At 36.6% G+C, this 17,126-nt stretch overlaps 1 protein-coding gene across 5 annotated transcripts in view; it reads right to left on the bottom strand.

The window, feature by feature from the left end:
* PREX2 (phosphatidylinositol-3,4,5-trisphosphate dependent Rac exchange factor 2) overlaps positions 1-17,126 on the bottom strand; it is a 347,111-nt gene that overhangs the window by 267,434 nt on the left and 62,551 nt on the right. For 4 of the 5 annotated variants that reach the window (XM_045063234.1, XM_045063230.1, XM_045063232.1 and 1 more), the window contains exons 2-6: positions 14,281-14,352; positions 12,842-12,964; positions 10,369-10,473; positions 3,343-3,444; positions 9-170 (exon numbers count right to left, since the gene is read on the bottom strand). In XM_045063234.1, coding sequence (XP_044919169.1) covers positions 9-170; positions 3,343-3,444; positions 10,369-10,473; positions 12,842-12,964; positions 14,281-14,352 — 564 coding nt within the window. The remainder of the gene's footprint in view (positions 1-8; positions 171-3,342; positions 3,445-10,368; positions 10,474-12,841; positions 12,965-14,280; positions 14,353-17,126) is intronic. The other variant, XM_045063231.1, reaches the window with a different exon arrangement.

Raw genomic sequence — 17,126 nt, forward strand, 5'->3', positions numbered from 1 at the left:
GAATGTACCTCCCAGCCTTCAATGTGAGACTGCCATTCCTCTAAAACTTCTAACTTCTCCATCTGCCTCTTGGCCTCGTTTATGTTGGAACAGACAGCTTTCATGGCTTGGAGGGCTTCCATTACTGCTGCGTAGTCACTGTGTTTCCTTGGAGTCCGCTTCAGCAACTCCTGTTTATACACAAAAAAACAAATCGCCCTTTGATCTTCAGCTTTCTGGTACAGCAGGTTCAGAATGTCCAGGAAATGAGAACTGCAGAGATTGTGAGAGCCACTTTCAGAAGGGACATCACAAACTCCACTAAAATTCAGATCAAAAAACGAAAGATTGAATCAATGAATATACGTTACCCTGACACACATTTTGCAGCTCCTTTAATTTTTTTTTGCCTTAAATTATTTTGTTTTAAAAACTAAATTAGATTTCTCTTTTTGAATTGTCAAATATCTCACCTGCAGCATGTAATTTGTTTCTAAGATTGACCTCTGCTCCAACAGAAATAGAACTCTGTATGTCTTCTTAACTCTTAGTAGAACAGTAAGTCTTTAAATAAATATGTCCCATAATTTCAAAAATAATTTCAATGCCTTATTTCCTAACACACTTTTGAGAAACTACAAAAACATGCCATAAATAAAGCAAAAATTTTAAATAACGTTTTATACTCTAGAAAAATAAATAATTTACAAGTTCCATGATACTCTGTCACTAACAGAACAATTTATGCTATTTTCACCAATAGCTCAGCTTCACTTTCTTCAATGAATGAATTGCCATATGCCCCTCAATAGTTTTTTTTGTTGTTGTTGTTTTGATTTGGGGGGTTTTTTTTGGCATTTTATGTTTTTTCCATTCAGGATATCAGAGCAAGCATGATCTTTAATCTTTTAAATATATTAAAAGGTTTTGTTTGTTGTTTAAAAGCACAAAATTAAACATCTTCACCCACTGTCTAGACAGTTGTGACCGCATTGCTTTTTAATTAGTCATTTGTTTCTTTACTACAGTTGCCATCATCACGTAACTAACACAATTACAGAAATCCTGTGGCAAGTCTTTAAAATAATTTTCTTAATTCTTAACATCCAGTGGGAAACTATGCAGTTGTTATACTCTCTTGAGGTCTGTTACTGTTGAAACTTCTGCCATAAACTTTGACCCTGCATTCAGTATGTTCACACTCCATTCGGCAGAGCTAGCACCAGAAGAATACACATTACATCACTCCCAAGACAAGATTTAAAAACTCATGTTGGATCACAAATCCATAAAAGAGATATGCTGGCTTCTCTAAAAATTCTAAAGTGCAGAAGTATTTGTAAATTATGTGAAGTGGTCAAGTCAGTCTGCAGACTGTGATTTGAGGTCCTATGGAATTGTGCCCAGTGGGTATCCATGAAGTTGAGACATGAATGTAGACAATGTGAAATAGCAAGAAAAATAACTAGTAATAATCTTTTGTCAGTTACTTTCTATGAACGCTGTACTGGGTGGCCACACCAATAATTTCAAGTCCCACAAATATGAGCAATAGATTGTTTAACACACAGCCTAACCCCTAATGTTTTTCTCTGAATAAATAAAATCGACCAAAATCAGAGACTATCAGCACAATGGTACAACAACAAAAAAATTATCAACACCAACATATCTACTACACAAGTAAATAGTTTCTTCATCTTTCTTTGTGAAGATAATCATCCAAAGAAGGGGAAAGATGGCATCTTTCCCCTTCTCGAAGGAGCTCTGAGTTGATCGTTTTCTTCCTAAGCAAGGAGGTGTCCATTATTCTATCTTTTGAGAGGTCAGATCAGCCAACCCTATCTGGTGGTCATCCCCATCCAGAAGTGATTTAGAACAACTACTTAGCGTGATATCCTTCTCTTAATATCACTATCCCTTCTGACTCTTAAAACAAACAAATGCCTGGGATTGCTAAATCAGGTCCAGGAATAGCTGATGTGATCTGAGTCACCAAGTCAAGAGTCTGAAAGGACTCTCAGAAAGACAGGAGTCATGTTTGCCCCAACCTTCCTGTACTGAAGACCCTATTAAATAAAGGTCTGCAGAACTGAAGATCCCCATGTTAGCTTCCCTCTGTGGCTTAAGCAAGCAATTTTAACTTGTTTTTTAATAAGGAGAAATTGTTTTCAAAGAAATTTTACATAAAACCCAGTTATGCAACTCATGGAAGTTGTAGTTAAAAAATTTGTATTTTAAGTTCAAATTCCTTACATTTGTTTCTCAAAAAGTAAATCAATAAGAACATTAGTTAATATGTGCATAACATATTGAAATATTTTAAATTTTTAAAAATTTAAAGAAGTAGTTAAACTATTAAGATAAATCAGAATCAAATATATATGAATAATAATAGCTAACATATACGGAGTACATACTGTGCTAAATGATTTGCATAACAGTTTAATTACTATTTTTATGTAATACATTTTCCTTATGTGTATATATATGTATGTATATACACACATACACAGACATACACATCCATTATACACATCCTTGCAGACATACGCTACAATTTCATCATCATTATTTCTGCTTCATTAATAAAAACCCAAGGCTTTAAGAAGTTAGATTATGTGTTCAGTCACATAGCTAGTAAGCAGAATACTTAGGATCTGAACTCAGAGCTCCCGTGCTCAACCACCAACCCAAACTGCTGTTGTAGTTCCAAGAAGCACCATTTCCAGAATTGCTATTCTAATCTATTCACATATTCTTACAGTACAAGCATAATTAGCACATTAAAATACGTTTTTCACAATAACACTTTTAGTCATTGTAATGAGGCAATGGCCTAAGACCATTAATGTGTCCAGAGGCAGTACTTGCTTAGCATGGTCGTTCTACATCCTACCATTTATTGTCCCATGTGACCCACAACATTCCTTGTAATACTGATTCAAATACCAAACTGTGAAATTATGTAACTTTCACTTTAAGTTCATTAGCATCAAGAAGACACCAGTGTAAGGGGAAGTCAAAAAATATAACAATAGTAGATTTACTTAAGATAATGAACCCTGTAAATAATATGCAATATAAACTTGTCATAAGGTATTTAATGGGATCTATCTTAAAACTAATGCATTTACTCAAAATAAAACTCAAATTGATAAGTTTTCTACAAAGAGCACTAAAAGCCTCTTTTCCTAAAAGATTTGTTTCCTAATCCATATAGATGTGATGAAATAGCTATTTTCCCTAGTAACTATGATCTGCTCTTTCTTCAGAAAATCAGATTATTTAAAAGAAAAAATTTTTAAAGCAAAATATGCAGATACAAGGAAGATACTGCAGTGAAATAAACACATAAAATACCTTCAAAAGGAGAGGGTATTTGCAAATTCTTTGTATTGGTGTTACTAAATATCCTTCCAGGGGAACATCTGTATTCTTCCGTCCTCCAAGTAGCATGCAGTTCTGCAGTGGAAATAAAAATAATTAATCACAATATTTTAAAGCTGAAGCCATGAAATTTTCTTCTATAATAACATTTTCTGCTAAAAACTTGTGAAAGCCTGTCTTTATACCTTCTTTCTCTCAGATGAGCCTGTGAAATCACAAAGAATATTTACAGATGACAAAGAGAAGTATTTTCATATCATGTTAGTTATAGAAACCAAAATATGTTTTAAACACATACCTTTAAAATTAATTTTTATGTACTATCCTCAGAAGTCTGAGGAAAAAGAAATAGGATAGAGATGGAGGAATAAATGATGGGTAGGTGGATGGATGGATGGATGGATGGACAGATGGGTGGATGAATGGACTGATGGATAAATAAATAATAGACACAAAGATACACAGATCAATCCTGCTTATAAAGGGAGTTGTATTGTAGCTGATTTGTGGTGCTGTGCTGTGTTGTAAAGAGCAGGGTCTGGAGACAACTGGGTTCTATACATCCTCACCACTGACTAGTGATGTAACTTTGGGTTGATTTCAGAATGCTAGTTTTCCTGCCTGTGAAACTGTCATGTTTTAATCAAGTGATTGCTAAGTCACTTTTAGCTGTAATACCCCACCAGTGACAATGGCCAGCCAGTCTCTGAGAAGGAGGTCAGGTATGTTCACCAGAGAAGCAAGATGAATGGAGAAATCTCAAGAGCAGCGATCAGAATAAGATGAAATAGAAGAGAAAACCAACTCTGATTTAAAAAAAAAAAAAAAAAAAAAAAAAAAAAAAAAAGCCTATAGCCTCTGAAGCATCTGGTCTTTATTTTATAGTTTAAGCATCAATTTAAAAAAGAAAAAGATTAAGAGTCACTTATGGTTTGTCTCCCTCCCAATCCCATAAAAAATTATATTAAAAAAAAAAAAAAAAGAAAAAGATTAGAAACTTGTGCCAAATCCTTTTCCTACAATGCCTATCAGAGTGGCTGGCAAAAAGAAAGTAGTCGATAAATATGTAATAAACAGAGAAAAGGGCTCCTCAAATATCATACTGATAATTTAGCAACTTTTATACCAGCATTTTACAAGGGTTGAGACTACTGTCCTACATACATTGAGAAGCGAGACCAAGAGCTGAGCAGGAAAGGATGAAAAAGAAAAGACTGGGGGTAACAGTATATGCCCCCCACCCCCGACTGTCGTGAGCAACTTGGCTTTAGCCAAGTGTATTCGAGTCACTAAGTGTATTCACTATTCGAATATACTTAGTGTATTCGAGTCAGCAAAACTAACCTCATGCCTTTAACTTCACCCAGACATTTTAGAAGACAGGGGAGCAAAGAAGTGTTCTGACTCAAGCATGCTCTTTGAGGGCTTCATCCCCCATTGCAATCAGTTTTTCAAAATATTTTTTCCAACCCTGCACGGTATTGTCCCCAGAGGAACTGTATGAAACACAACTATGTACATCTCACTGTATTTCCAGTGATGTTTCAGCATCCCTACATACATTAGCACTCCTTATAAACACAGTCACCGCTTTCCCTAGCCCTGGGTTGAAGTACCCTAAGAAATTCATGACTGCTTAAAACACTGTAATTTCCTTGTCTAATAGGACTGTACAGATCATGAACTGTCTTCATAATAGCAGAGGTGGGTTGTCACTTTAGACTGGCTTATGAAAGCCAACTCTCTCTCCATGCGTCCAGAAAGAATATCTTCTAAATGAGCTCCCAGAGAGCTCCCTGATGATGAAATTGGTGGCAGCATATCCAAGTACCCAAATAATACCATCACCAAATTTGTAAACTCTTACCTGTCTTCCCAAGGGTGACTGTTATTATCCATCATATTATGGAAATGGAAAATGACACCAGCGATATAATGAATTTCTTAAAGTCATTCAGGTAATTAGAGGTCACTTAGTACCAGAGCAGGAATTATAAAAGCCAGGTTTCCTACTGGACTATGCTGCAGGATCATCTAAAAACCAGCACTCTTCGGACTTTACTGGCATGGCTTGACACAATTCAGTCAATAAACTAGATCAAGGGGATCAAAGAGTCAACTGTGCTGAGAACAGACCGGATTCACTGAGACAATGAAGCTCTAACACCTCCTAAAAAGCCCTAAAATTTTAGTGGCATAGAAGCCTCTTCTGGCTGTGGCAGAGAAAAGGGATCAGTAAATCCTTTTCCTAAAAAAAAAAAAACAACTGTAACCTCAGCAAAATTGTCAAAAATATCAACTTCAGGGCTCTGGAAATCAACTAAAGTTAAACAAACAAACAAACAAAAAACGAGAAGTGTTTATTCATGAAAAACTGCTGAAATTTCAGGTAAGAAAGGTGGGAGTCTATAGCATTCTTACAAGAGCTTCTCCCACCTTCCTCCTGCCTCCTCGTGCCCCCACCCTCCTCAGCTCACCCTGCACAGTGGCCCTATCAAAATGGTTCTTCTACAGTGGCTGTGCTGCAATAGCCCCAACATAGGGGCCCTGACATAGTGATAGACCCTGAAAACCTGCTTTCATGTGGGACTGCAGAGGGTAAATGTCTCATTCCTGAGGGCCTTGTCCATAAAGTTAGCACACTCTATAAGAAAAACAGAGAGGGGCGCCTGGGTGGCTCAGTGGGTTAAAGCCTCTGCCTTCGGCTCAGGTCATGATCCCAGGCTCCTGGAATAGAGCCCCGCATACAGCTCTCTGCTCAGCAGGGGGCCTGCTTACTCCTCTCTCTCTGCCTGCCTCTCTGTCTACTTCTAATCTCTGTCTGTCAAATAAATAAATAAATAATCTTTAAAAAAAAAAAAAAGAAAAGAAAAGAAAAAGAAAAATGGAGAATGCCCACAATTCTGTTAGCCTGAGATTACAGCCCTTTTTGAAGCAGATATCAGGCTGTGCATCTGCAGAAAAGACCCAAGGGGGAAAGGGTGTCCCCATGGAAAGAAAAACCTAGATCTGACTTGAAAACTGCCTACCCTTTGAATGTCTCCCCAACTCCCCCCAAAGTAACACATAGATTCATAGACAAGATGATTAACAATGTTTGGTCACCTCTGACAAATCGCCAACAGAACTAGTTAAGCAGTTACTGGAGTGACCCCCTAAAAAGAGGGGCTAAATTATAAAACAAAAAATTGAGTAGAGATAGCAGCTATACATACAAGAGCCACAGGTTCTTAAATCAAGTCCAGGAAAGTTACAAAAACAAAACAAAACAAAACAAAACAAAAAACCCACAAACAAAATCCAACAATCACCTTCAGGAAATAGACTTGATAAATTAAGATGAATATTGTTCTTAGAGCAATCACCCCCCCAAAAAAAATAGTTCAAAGACATCAACAGAGGAAATAAAACAGTACACTAAGGAAGGTAAAGGAGGAACAGAGGGACAACAACAAAAACACATATATAAAAAACAGTAAAATGGTATCTGTCAATACAACAATATCAGTAATTCAAAATCAAAAGTCAGAGATGATCAGGCTGGATAAAAAAGCAAGATCCATAATGATGTATTATAGTTGGCTAATTGAATTTAAATAAAAATATTTTTAAAAAGGCAAGATCCAACTATATACTGTCTCCCAGGGACATGTTTTAGATTCAAAGACCTAAATAGTTTGTAAGTAAATTACTGGAAAAAGATAAACAAACAGTACAAGAAGTGTCATAGCTATAATATCAGCCAAAACAGACTTTAAGAAAAGAAATATCCCTAGGGACAAAGAAAAACATTTTATGATCAATAGAAATACAAATACAAGCACTTTCAATAGGTATATATTTAACAACAGAGCCCCAATACATATAAAACAAAACTGACATAATTGAAAGGCAAGACAGACAATTTAACAATTATACCTATAGATTTCAATATCCTATCCTCAATAACTGACAGAACACCTAGAGGAAAAGACAAGAGAAGAACAACACTATGAACAAAACTAACCTAACATTTATAGAACATTCCACCCAACAGCTACAGAATATGCATAGTTTTAAAGCACACATGAAGCATACAGAGAGGGGGAAAAAACAAAAAAACAAAAAACAAAAACAAAAAAAAACCTCCAGAACAGACCATATGCTAAACCATAAAAATGTCCTAATGAATTTAAAAAGATTTAAATGATTTAATTATGTTCTTTGACCAAAATGGAATTAAATTTAAAGAGTCAACTTCAGGATGAAATCTGGAAAATTCCAACATTGGGGAATAAAATAACGGAATGTTAAAACTGATGATTCTAAGATTTTACCCTACCGACAAGCTCAAAAGTCAACTGGCCAGAGATTTCTGGATGCTGGAAGAACACGTGAAACTCCTAGGCCAGAGCTACAGGACTTTTTTTCCCTGAGAGCAATAGCAGTAGCCAGAGTATCATTATTTGGGGGCCAGTTTGCCAAGACTCAGTTCCCAAATCGCAACACAAGGAAGACCAGGTGGCCCATGCACATGGACACCAGGAGAGGAGACCTGAGGCTAAGAAACATGCATCTTTCATGAGGGCAGCAGGCGTGACTGCCCACTGCTTAGGAGGAAGAGAATATCTCTACCTTCTGATATAAACATCCTTTATATCATGATATAAACATCCTTTAAAGATCAGCCAGAACAAAAGCAGTCAGTTCCTCCGCTCAGAAAATGTGCAGGGACACAGTCCCACGCAGAACTGCTTTCCAAGACAAACCCTAAAGAATAGACTATAGATATTATGAAGGAAATTAGACCTTTTCAATAACTGAATGAAACTGAAAACACATGTAAAATTTTATGGAATAAAACTAATGCAGTGTGTAGGACAAAATTCATAGCTTTAAACACCCACGTCAGAAAAAGCAAAAAATTAAACTCCAATTAAAACTCTTGACAAACTATGAATATAGTGGAACTTCTTCAACTGGAAGAGGACATATGTGACTACAGTTAACATCACACTTCATGATGAAAAACTGATTGATTTCCCCCAAGATCAGGAACAAGGCAGACATGTCTGTTCTTATCACTTCTATTCAATAGTAAACTGGTTCTAACCAGTGCAAAACCCAGGAGGAAAAAAAAGACATCTATATTGAAAAGGAAGTAATATAACTGTCTTTACTCGCAGATGACTTCATTCTATATGTAAAGTGTCCTAAAGAATCTACCAAAAAACTGCTAGAACTAGTACATGAATTTAAAGCACACAATACAAAAATATACAATAAACAAAAATAAATAAAAGTCAAATGTTTATATGTAACAATGAACAGTCCAAAAAATAATATTAAGATCATTCCGATTACAACAGCATCAAAACGAGTAAAATATTTGGGAAAAAAATTAACAAAGTCAGTATAAAACCTGAATACAGACTTCTTAAATAAAATGAAAATATGTTCATAGAGAAAAAATTTAATAAATCCTACTTCAACAAAATGTAAGAATTTTGATTTCCAAAAGATAACATTTTTAAACAAACCACACCAAGTGGAAATATTCACAAATTATATGTCAGATACAGAAGCTGTGTCAAAAATAAAGAACACTTATCGCTCAATATAAGATAAACATCTCAATTTAAAAATGGAACAAAAGATTTGAATAAGCATTTCACCAACAGGATATATGAATGTCTGATAAGATCATTGAAAGCAAGCCTGATATCAATGGTCATGAGAGAAATGCAAATAAAAATCATCTTGAGATAAAACTACACATCCACTAACCCAGCTATAATTGCAACTGGTAATACCATGTGTTTGCAAAGATATAAAGAAACTGGAAACGTACATTGCTGGTGTGTATGGCATAGTCATTTTGGCAGTTTCTTAAATATACACTTACTATGACCTAGCAATTCCACTCTTAGCATCCATCCAAGAGAATGTAAGTATCCACACAAAGACTTGTACATGAATGTTCATTGCAGCATCGTTTATAAAACAGTTCAAACTGGACATTTCCTGACTTTCTCTATACTAATACCTCTCTCTGAAAAGATCTTCAAGGCCCATCGTTAATCATACCTGCTTGCTGACCAAAGTCCATACATCGGCAAATAGATAAATAAAATATGGTATAGCCGTACAATGAATACTATCCAGCAATAAAAATGAATGGCATATGGATACATGTCACAATGGGGATGAACCTCAAAACATTTTACTCAGTAAAAGAAACCAGGTGTAAAATATTACATTGAAGGATTCCATTTGTAAGAACTATCCAGAAAAGGCAAACTACAGAGATTGAAAATAAATCAATGATTGCCTAAAGTTTACAGGGGTTGTAGAGATGCGCCAAAAGCAGGCATGAGGGACTTTTCAGGGTGCTAGAAATCTCTATAACTGGGTAGTGGGGATGGTTCCTCCACTCCACAATTGGCTAAATATTATTGAATTGTACACTTACAATGTGGTCCTCACTGGCAATTAAGTTGTCCAAATTACTACCAAAATATGCATTTCTGCTATCCTGCTATCCTGAAGAAATGAAACATAGATTCTTATTCTTTCTATGGAAAGTTAGTAAAGAATTTATGCAGGAGAAAGGTCAATCTTTAAATTTCTTTTCTACCATACCCAGGATCTGCTTCCTTCCTGTGACTGCCCCACTTACAGCTCTCTTAGCAAAAGTAAATGAAACCCTAGGGAGCTGAGGGATATAAAAGCGATGATGAACTCTGGCATAAATGTCTTCTCTTACTAAGAATCTGTGGTTCTCACAAACAATTCACAGTCAGCCAGGAGAGGGCATTATCAGTGTTTTCCCATCCATGAGCTTCTGCCAACTCTCCCTTCTTAAGATTAGAGTCTTTTGGGACTCTAGTCTCCTAGCCTGGACACATTTAAAGCATTGTCCCATGAGTAATTTTTACACCACACTGATGCTAGTCCTTGGTTCCTTAGAGAGCCTAGCAACAAATCACAGCATATGGTAACACTCATATATATACTTACCAAAAGAAATGTGCGGATTGTTCTTATTTTGTTAAGTTCGAGAAGCAATTTCTGTGCCTTCTCATGGTTACTACAATATTCATCATAGATACGAAACTTGTCTTTCTGTGAATTTGAATAAGGATAAGTTAGAGAGAGTCATGGTAGTAGCTATTTGGAAAGATTAACCTGTGTGATGTTTGTGAACATACTTTATGTGTCCAATGTGTTTACTATATGTTGGGAGCTCTACTCTATGTATGTATCTAAGCACACTTTATCAATTTTCTCTGATTCAAGAAGAATAATCTAGGAAAAAAGTTTATATTGACTAGAATCCAATATGATATATGTAATACTAAGTAAATGAGCCAAATAGTAGCAAATTACAGAGAAGAGAGTACTTAGTTTTCCTGAGAGGGTTCAGATACAGCTTAAAAAAAAAAAAAGTAGTATCTGAGAAGGTTCAGAGAGATGAATCCATCATTCCCAGGCAGGGGGAGGGAAGAAAGCATTTTAGAAACAGGGAAAAGCATGTGCCTGATCATGCAGGAATAGAGAGACCTAGTACCCTGCAGTTCACATGCACCAATCTGGACAGCTGTGTTTAGGAGGGACACGGACAAACAAGAGAATAGTCAGCAACAAGTGACTAAGGTAATGATGGACTTTGGAGACTCTACTCTAATATGAGACTCTCTGTGACAACGTATGAGAGGTCATTTCAAGTAGAATGATTTGTTAGTATAATAAAGTAAGGAAATGGTAGCTACTTTCAGACAGCTGTCACAGTGTAATGGGACTTACAACACTGTGTAGCTCCAAAACACAAAACTAAGACCACTGGGTGGAAATTACAAGGGCAATCCATAATGGGAAGTGGTAGGCAGATTCAGGATTAACATAAAGATCTTCTAGTGTTTATAGCTCTCACTCAAAGTGATCAAGTAGGAACAAAATAAATAGCCTTCGTATTTGCCACAGAAGGTGTGCTTTTAAAAAGGGAGTAATTTCACCATCATGACCTCTAAGATCCTTCCGTCATTAGATTTTTCTCTCAGTGGCTAGGATTAGTATCTACCAAAGCAGCTCCAATAAGAGGAAGACACAGAAAATGAATTAATCAAATATTAGAACCAAAGTACACCCTCTGGAATTTCCATGACATACATTTGGAAAGCAACACTGAGTGCTATTTTATATAGCCAGCAAAAAATATATTGAGTTACTTATTTCAAGAGATGGTATGACCCAGAATGAAATATGCTTCAGAAATAGTTTAGCTAAATTCATGGATGACAGATTCATAGTGTGTTACTGAGGAAATGGATGTCAGAGAGCAAGATTCCCATGTGAGGCCCTGGACTAAGGCAGCAAATGCTCCAGCTGGCAGAAGATGTGAATTCCTTCATGAAAAAGAACAATCTGGATTAAGTGGACACAAACATGCATGGTTTCTAGTCATACCCAAGGAAAGAACGGCTTGATCTTCCTACGCTGAGGAGCCTCTCTCCGTTTAATATTAATTACCTTTATGAAGTATTTCCTGATTATAAAAAGAACATAAGCAGCTCTGCCCACTCCATACAGAATTACAGATCTAGAGACTATATACCATTACCTTTCTAAAGGCTAAATAGAAATAAAAATAAACAAAAATTGACTTCTGTGACTCTTATGCATTTTTAAATGAAACATCAATTATATAGCATTTTGGTACAGAAAGGAATTCAGATGGATGTTCTGAAAATTAGCATCAGTGGAATGCTATAAATAGTAGCACTATTTTTTTTTTTTTTGCCATGAATGCCCTTCAGTTCTGAAAATAATTTTCATTTTATAGGTGACTTTTTACTTTATAAATCAATTGCACAAATAATTTCAACTATCCTGTCCGAAGAGACAGAAATAATTACACGAGTATGATGTGTAATTTGAAACAACTGAGGACTGACTGGTTATACTTCTCCACCACTCAGTACAGCCTTCTGAGAAACTACCCTTGAGAAACACCGAGACTCCGGCGTCTGTGTACCTAGAGTGACACAGCTCGTTCACCTGCAGGCTTGTCACCAGCCGATTAACAAGGGAACATTCTGACTCACAAAAGGCTCATCACGCCATTATAAGAGTAAGGATTTTCTGTCTCAAAAGGGAAATGCTCTATGTTTGGGAGAAACATAAAAATCCATTCATTATGAACAGCCTGAATATTCATTAGGATTCAAAGCTACAGAGGATGCGAAGAACTAACTTGTTGAGAAAAAGAAAAGGCTGTTTATTCTTCACTGAATAAAATGGATGATGTGAGGCCCTCACCCCTTTTCTGGCTCTCAGTGGAAGATTTCATTGGCCTTAAAAGACCCCAAACTTTCCGTGTCACATTTTACTTCTACACAGAGTTCTCACATGCTACTGTGCCAAAAGCTAACCCTTAAAATCTGGGGGGTGGGGGTGGGGCAGAGCTTCTAAAATAAACAGAAATTGATCTTACAAAGTGAAGAAAACAGGTTCCCACTTCTTGTTGAGCGTTAGGTTCTGGATGCAGGCATTCTTCCACGACTTTTAAAAATTCCTTATGTACAGCAAGGATATCTTCAATGTTTGAGAACAGCATCTACAAATAAATATAACAGTGAAGCAGGTCAAAAGAAAGTCCATGAGAGGATGTATTCTCTTTCCAAGCTGAAAACTTCAGGGCATGCTTATCCTTTCCACCCACCCAGAGGACAGAGGACCAATTTTGTCTGGACACCCTTTCTACTCCTACACAGCTCTGGGAACCAGGAACCCATTCCTGGCTCTCGGGAAAAGCCCAAGTGACTAAATCCAAGCCAGTCCCCAACCCATTAGTGAGAATGGGCAGCAGGTAACATAGTGCAGGCAGATTTGCTGGCAGGCTTTTGGGAGCAAATGCTTCTTTGATCTCTGGAACGGCATCCTGGAATGGACAGCTTCCCCTCTGGGAAGGTGCTGTGTCTGGAAGTGATAGTTTGGACAGCTACAAGGTCATTTTGCAGGGATGAGAGGAGCCAGGCCTGGGGCAAAGTGGATAACCTGGATGGCAAAGTGAAGAGCTAGACAGAACCTGGCAATCTTATCGACCTCCCTGAGTCACAGGTCCTAAACCTTCTCTTCTGTCTGGAATCCCCAAACGAGAGCTGAAGTATCTTCAAGTCATTGGAATAATAAGTGTCTTTTGCTTGCGACCTAAAGCACACAACCTAAAATGCTCCCATGGTAAGAGAATTTGAAAGTTCGTTTTTAGTTTATGAAAAAATAGTCAGAAGAACCTATAAAAATCCTTGGGAACTTTTTTTTTTTTTTTGGTAAAATAAAACAGCAAATCAGCACCAAAAATAAACATCAATAATAATTTAGGCAGCTTAAATGAATAATAACAGTAGTGCAATTAATTTTCATTTACCTCCCCCTTTATAAAACTCTTCATCATTTTCCTTTCCTAATGCCTAAAAGGAAAGGCTTATACAGGTGTTTCTGAGTTGGGGACATTATGCAGACATTTTCTGCACCACGGAACCACTCAAATCATTTACTCTTTGGTGATCAAAGATTGGAAGTCACATTTGTCCACATCTTGCCTTCCTAAGTCAACTCTGGCAATGCTCCCACTTAGGGCTCTGCTCCCCACTGCTCACAGACACTGAGGTTCTTGGTCGTGGGTTTGTTTTCAAACTCTCTAAAGGCCTCAGCAAAAAATTGTTCCATGTCTTCTACACCATCCTCATCACTCTCTGTTTCTTTTCCCAAACCCTCTATCCCTTTATCTCAGGGTTGCCCACACAAGTGACTGGTGCAGAACTTATAGTGGAGCTGAGGAGAAGCTGAAAAGCCTAGAGTAACATCCCACAGAAGAAATTTTAACTAAAAGGGAATGTGTTCTAGGGTTGAGGGCCAACTGTGCCTCCTCACCTTCACTGTTTCTTCTGTTACATTTTTATCAATTTTTGATGCAGCACACTGGTTCATTCGGTGTAAGAATGCCTGCATGAAACAAACAAACAAAAAAAGATATTGTGAAGGCAACATTAGGTTAATAAAATAATGGGGTGTTGATTAGAACTAAATTTTTTATAGGAAACCAGAGTTTAAAAACCCAATAACTACTAAGAATAATAGTTTTGTTGTAAAAGGTGAAACCCTGGTTCACGGTGGTTTCTCCCTGGGAATTATATCCTTCAGAATTTGGGGGCAAGACCAAAAGTGATCATGTATATATGAATTAAATTTATCCACCACAATCTCAATGTTCTGTGGTAAACATTTAGGAGTCAAATGTTTCCTAAACTTCAAAGTCTTGTGAAGTACAGCACACCGAAATCTAATGAAAAATGGGATTTCTGATTTTTAAAAAGGGGAGGGGTCAGAAATTCCAAGGTGATCCTTTGGAACTGAGACAGACTGAGGGAAGGAAGTAGGGAGTCAAAGAGAGAATGAGAAAGAAAGAGAGAAAGAAAGTGACTCTTCAAGAAGGAAGGAAACGATTTCCCTTCCCTTCCTAACTACCCGCTCCCAAGTTTTAGAAAGCCAGATTTTGAATTTCTGGGATCAGGTCAGGGCTCTCCAAAGCCCTATGGTAGGCAAAAAAGTTTCTTAGTATTTCAAAGATCTGGACTCCCCTTAATAAGTCATTAATTAAGCTTGGACCCATGACCAAGTAAGCTATTATTTTTGCAAAGGAAGAAAAGAGTAGAAAGAGCTATTTATATTGGGTCTTAAAAGAGAAAGTTTGGAAGGAAATGGAGAAGTGACTTTCCATCCAGCAAATCTGGCTTGTGTCTTCAAGACATTGCTTATTAGCCACCTAGTAACCAGGTGAAATCATTGTTTCCCTTGTCTGTCTTAAGAAATTCAAGCACTACCAGCCAAGTTGGGGTATGACTACAGCCCATCAATCCCCAGGGCACACAGAGTCTCCAGGGAACCTCTGGATACTATATCAAACAAATGAAGATTAAAGTAGGAATCCCATTTTTGACATGCTATATTTACAAAGACTTAAGAGATTAAGAAAACCCAGTATTACTCATAATGTTCCAAAGTTATCACCCTCAAGCACACTGGAGTAAGAATATGAAATGGCACAGGGGCGCCTCGGTGGCTCAGTTGGTTAAGCATCCAACTCTTGATTTCAGCTCAGGTCCTGATCTCTGAGTTGTGAGACAGAGCCCCCCATCAGGCTCTGGGCTGAGTGGGAAGCCTACTTAAGATTCTCTTTCTCCCTCTGCCTCTGCCTCTGCCCCTCCCTCTCTAAATAAAGGGGGGATATAAAATGGCACAACATTTCTGGGAACAACTTGACCATATATCTCAAATTTTTAAATGGGCATACCCTTTAACCCAGAAATTCTTACCTCCATGAATTTATCCCAAGAAAACTTTCAGACAGGATGAAATATTAATTACAAAAGTGAAAACATTGGAAACAACTTAAATGCCCATTAATAAGGAAATCATTTATATTATGGTACATGCAAATTACAAAATACTATGCAGAACTATAATCATAAATGGAATATGACAAAAATTTCATAGAAATATGTGTAGATAGATGTCTATAAAATATTGTTTCATGAACAAATTTATCAAACAGCTTTCCTGATAGGTACACACTTATAAGTACACACATATACATATTACATACAAGCTTATAGGCATAAATATACTTGTGTAATGGCAGTGTGCATTCATACTAAGAAAAAATATGTAGCACATATCAAAATGCAACAGTGGTTAAAGTGACCTTTGTATACCTCCTTATGCACAGAATATTTGGCTGTGAGCATACTGTAAAAAGAAAAGCAAAACTAAAAGAAACAAAACAAATGAGCCATAGGACCTCATTCCTAGCATTAGCTTCAAACTCATCTTTATTCCTGATTCAATTAGTTCATGTTTCAGTCTATAACTACAAAGCCACATCAATACTAACAGCCTCAACAGAATGAAATAATTTGGCTGAATTAAATAAACTTAATAAGAAAGTAATGGATGTCACCTTGTTTTTTTTATTTGGAAACATGTAATATGATTTTTGAACTATTATCTACAGTTAAGTAAAATTGCCCATGAAAAGAAATTCCAAATTTTCTGACTTTGCCCATTTTAATCACTATCAGTCTCATTTTTACTTTTAGATTTGGTTTTGTATGCTCATATCAAAAAGGCTCCATCAGTTCTTTCCACTTAGTCTTAAAATAATGTGGTGGTGTAGTCGCCTAGTTTACATTTCATGTTGACCACACAGTAAACAGGTAACCTCTCATGCAAGCAAAACCGAAAGTTCACCTCTACATTTATAAACCTTTTCTTAGGAGCTGAACTCAGTCACATTCTGAAGCCCATAAATTAAAGAAGGAGACAGTATGAATGAATCAAAATTGAGTTAGAAAGGCACAAACAAACTAAGAAAGTAAACTGTATCTTCACCTGACTTTTTATCTTCTTAGACTCTGACAACATGGAACTTTTTGTTTAACTGTATATGAAAGAAAACCTGGAAATTGTTAACATTTCTCATGAGGCATTTATCTTCCTAAGAGCTTCATTTTATACACACCGTTTAGTCAGATTTCAAATAGTTTGCCTAGAGCACAAAATCACAAAAACCGACATTCTTGACAAAACATTTAAGTCTTCCTTCCTTAAGATAAAGAAAAATATTGTGCTTTGAGAATCCTCTTGTAACAACCAGCATCTACAAAGTCCTTTCAGACTTTGTAATTGGAGCATTTAATTTTTCTCCAATCAGTCACAGA

This window comes from Mustela putorius, unplaced genomic scaffold (genome assembly GCF_011764305.1).
Source record: "Mustela putorius furo isolate JIRA1106 unplaced genomic scaffold, ASM1176430v1.1 tig00003846_pilon_pilon_pilon, whole genome shotgun sequence".
Classification (NCBI taxonomy): domain Eukaryota; kingdom Metazoa; phylum Chordata; class Mammalia; order Carnivora; family Mustelidae; genus Mustela; species Mustela putorius.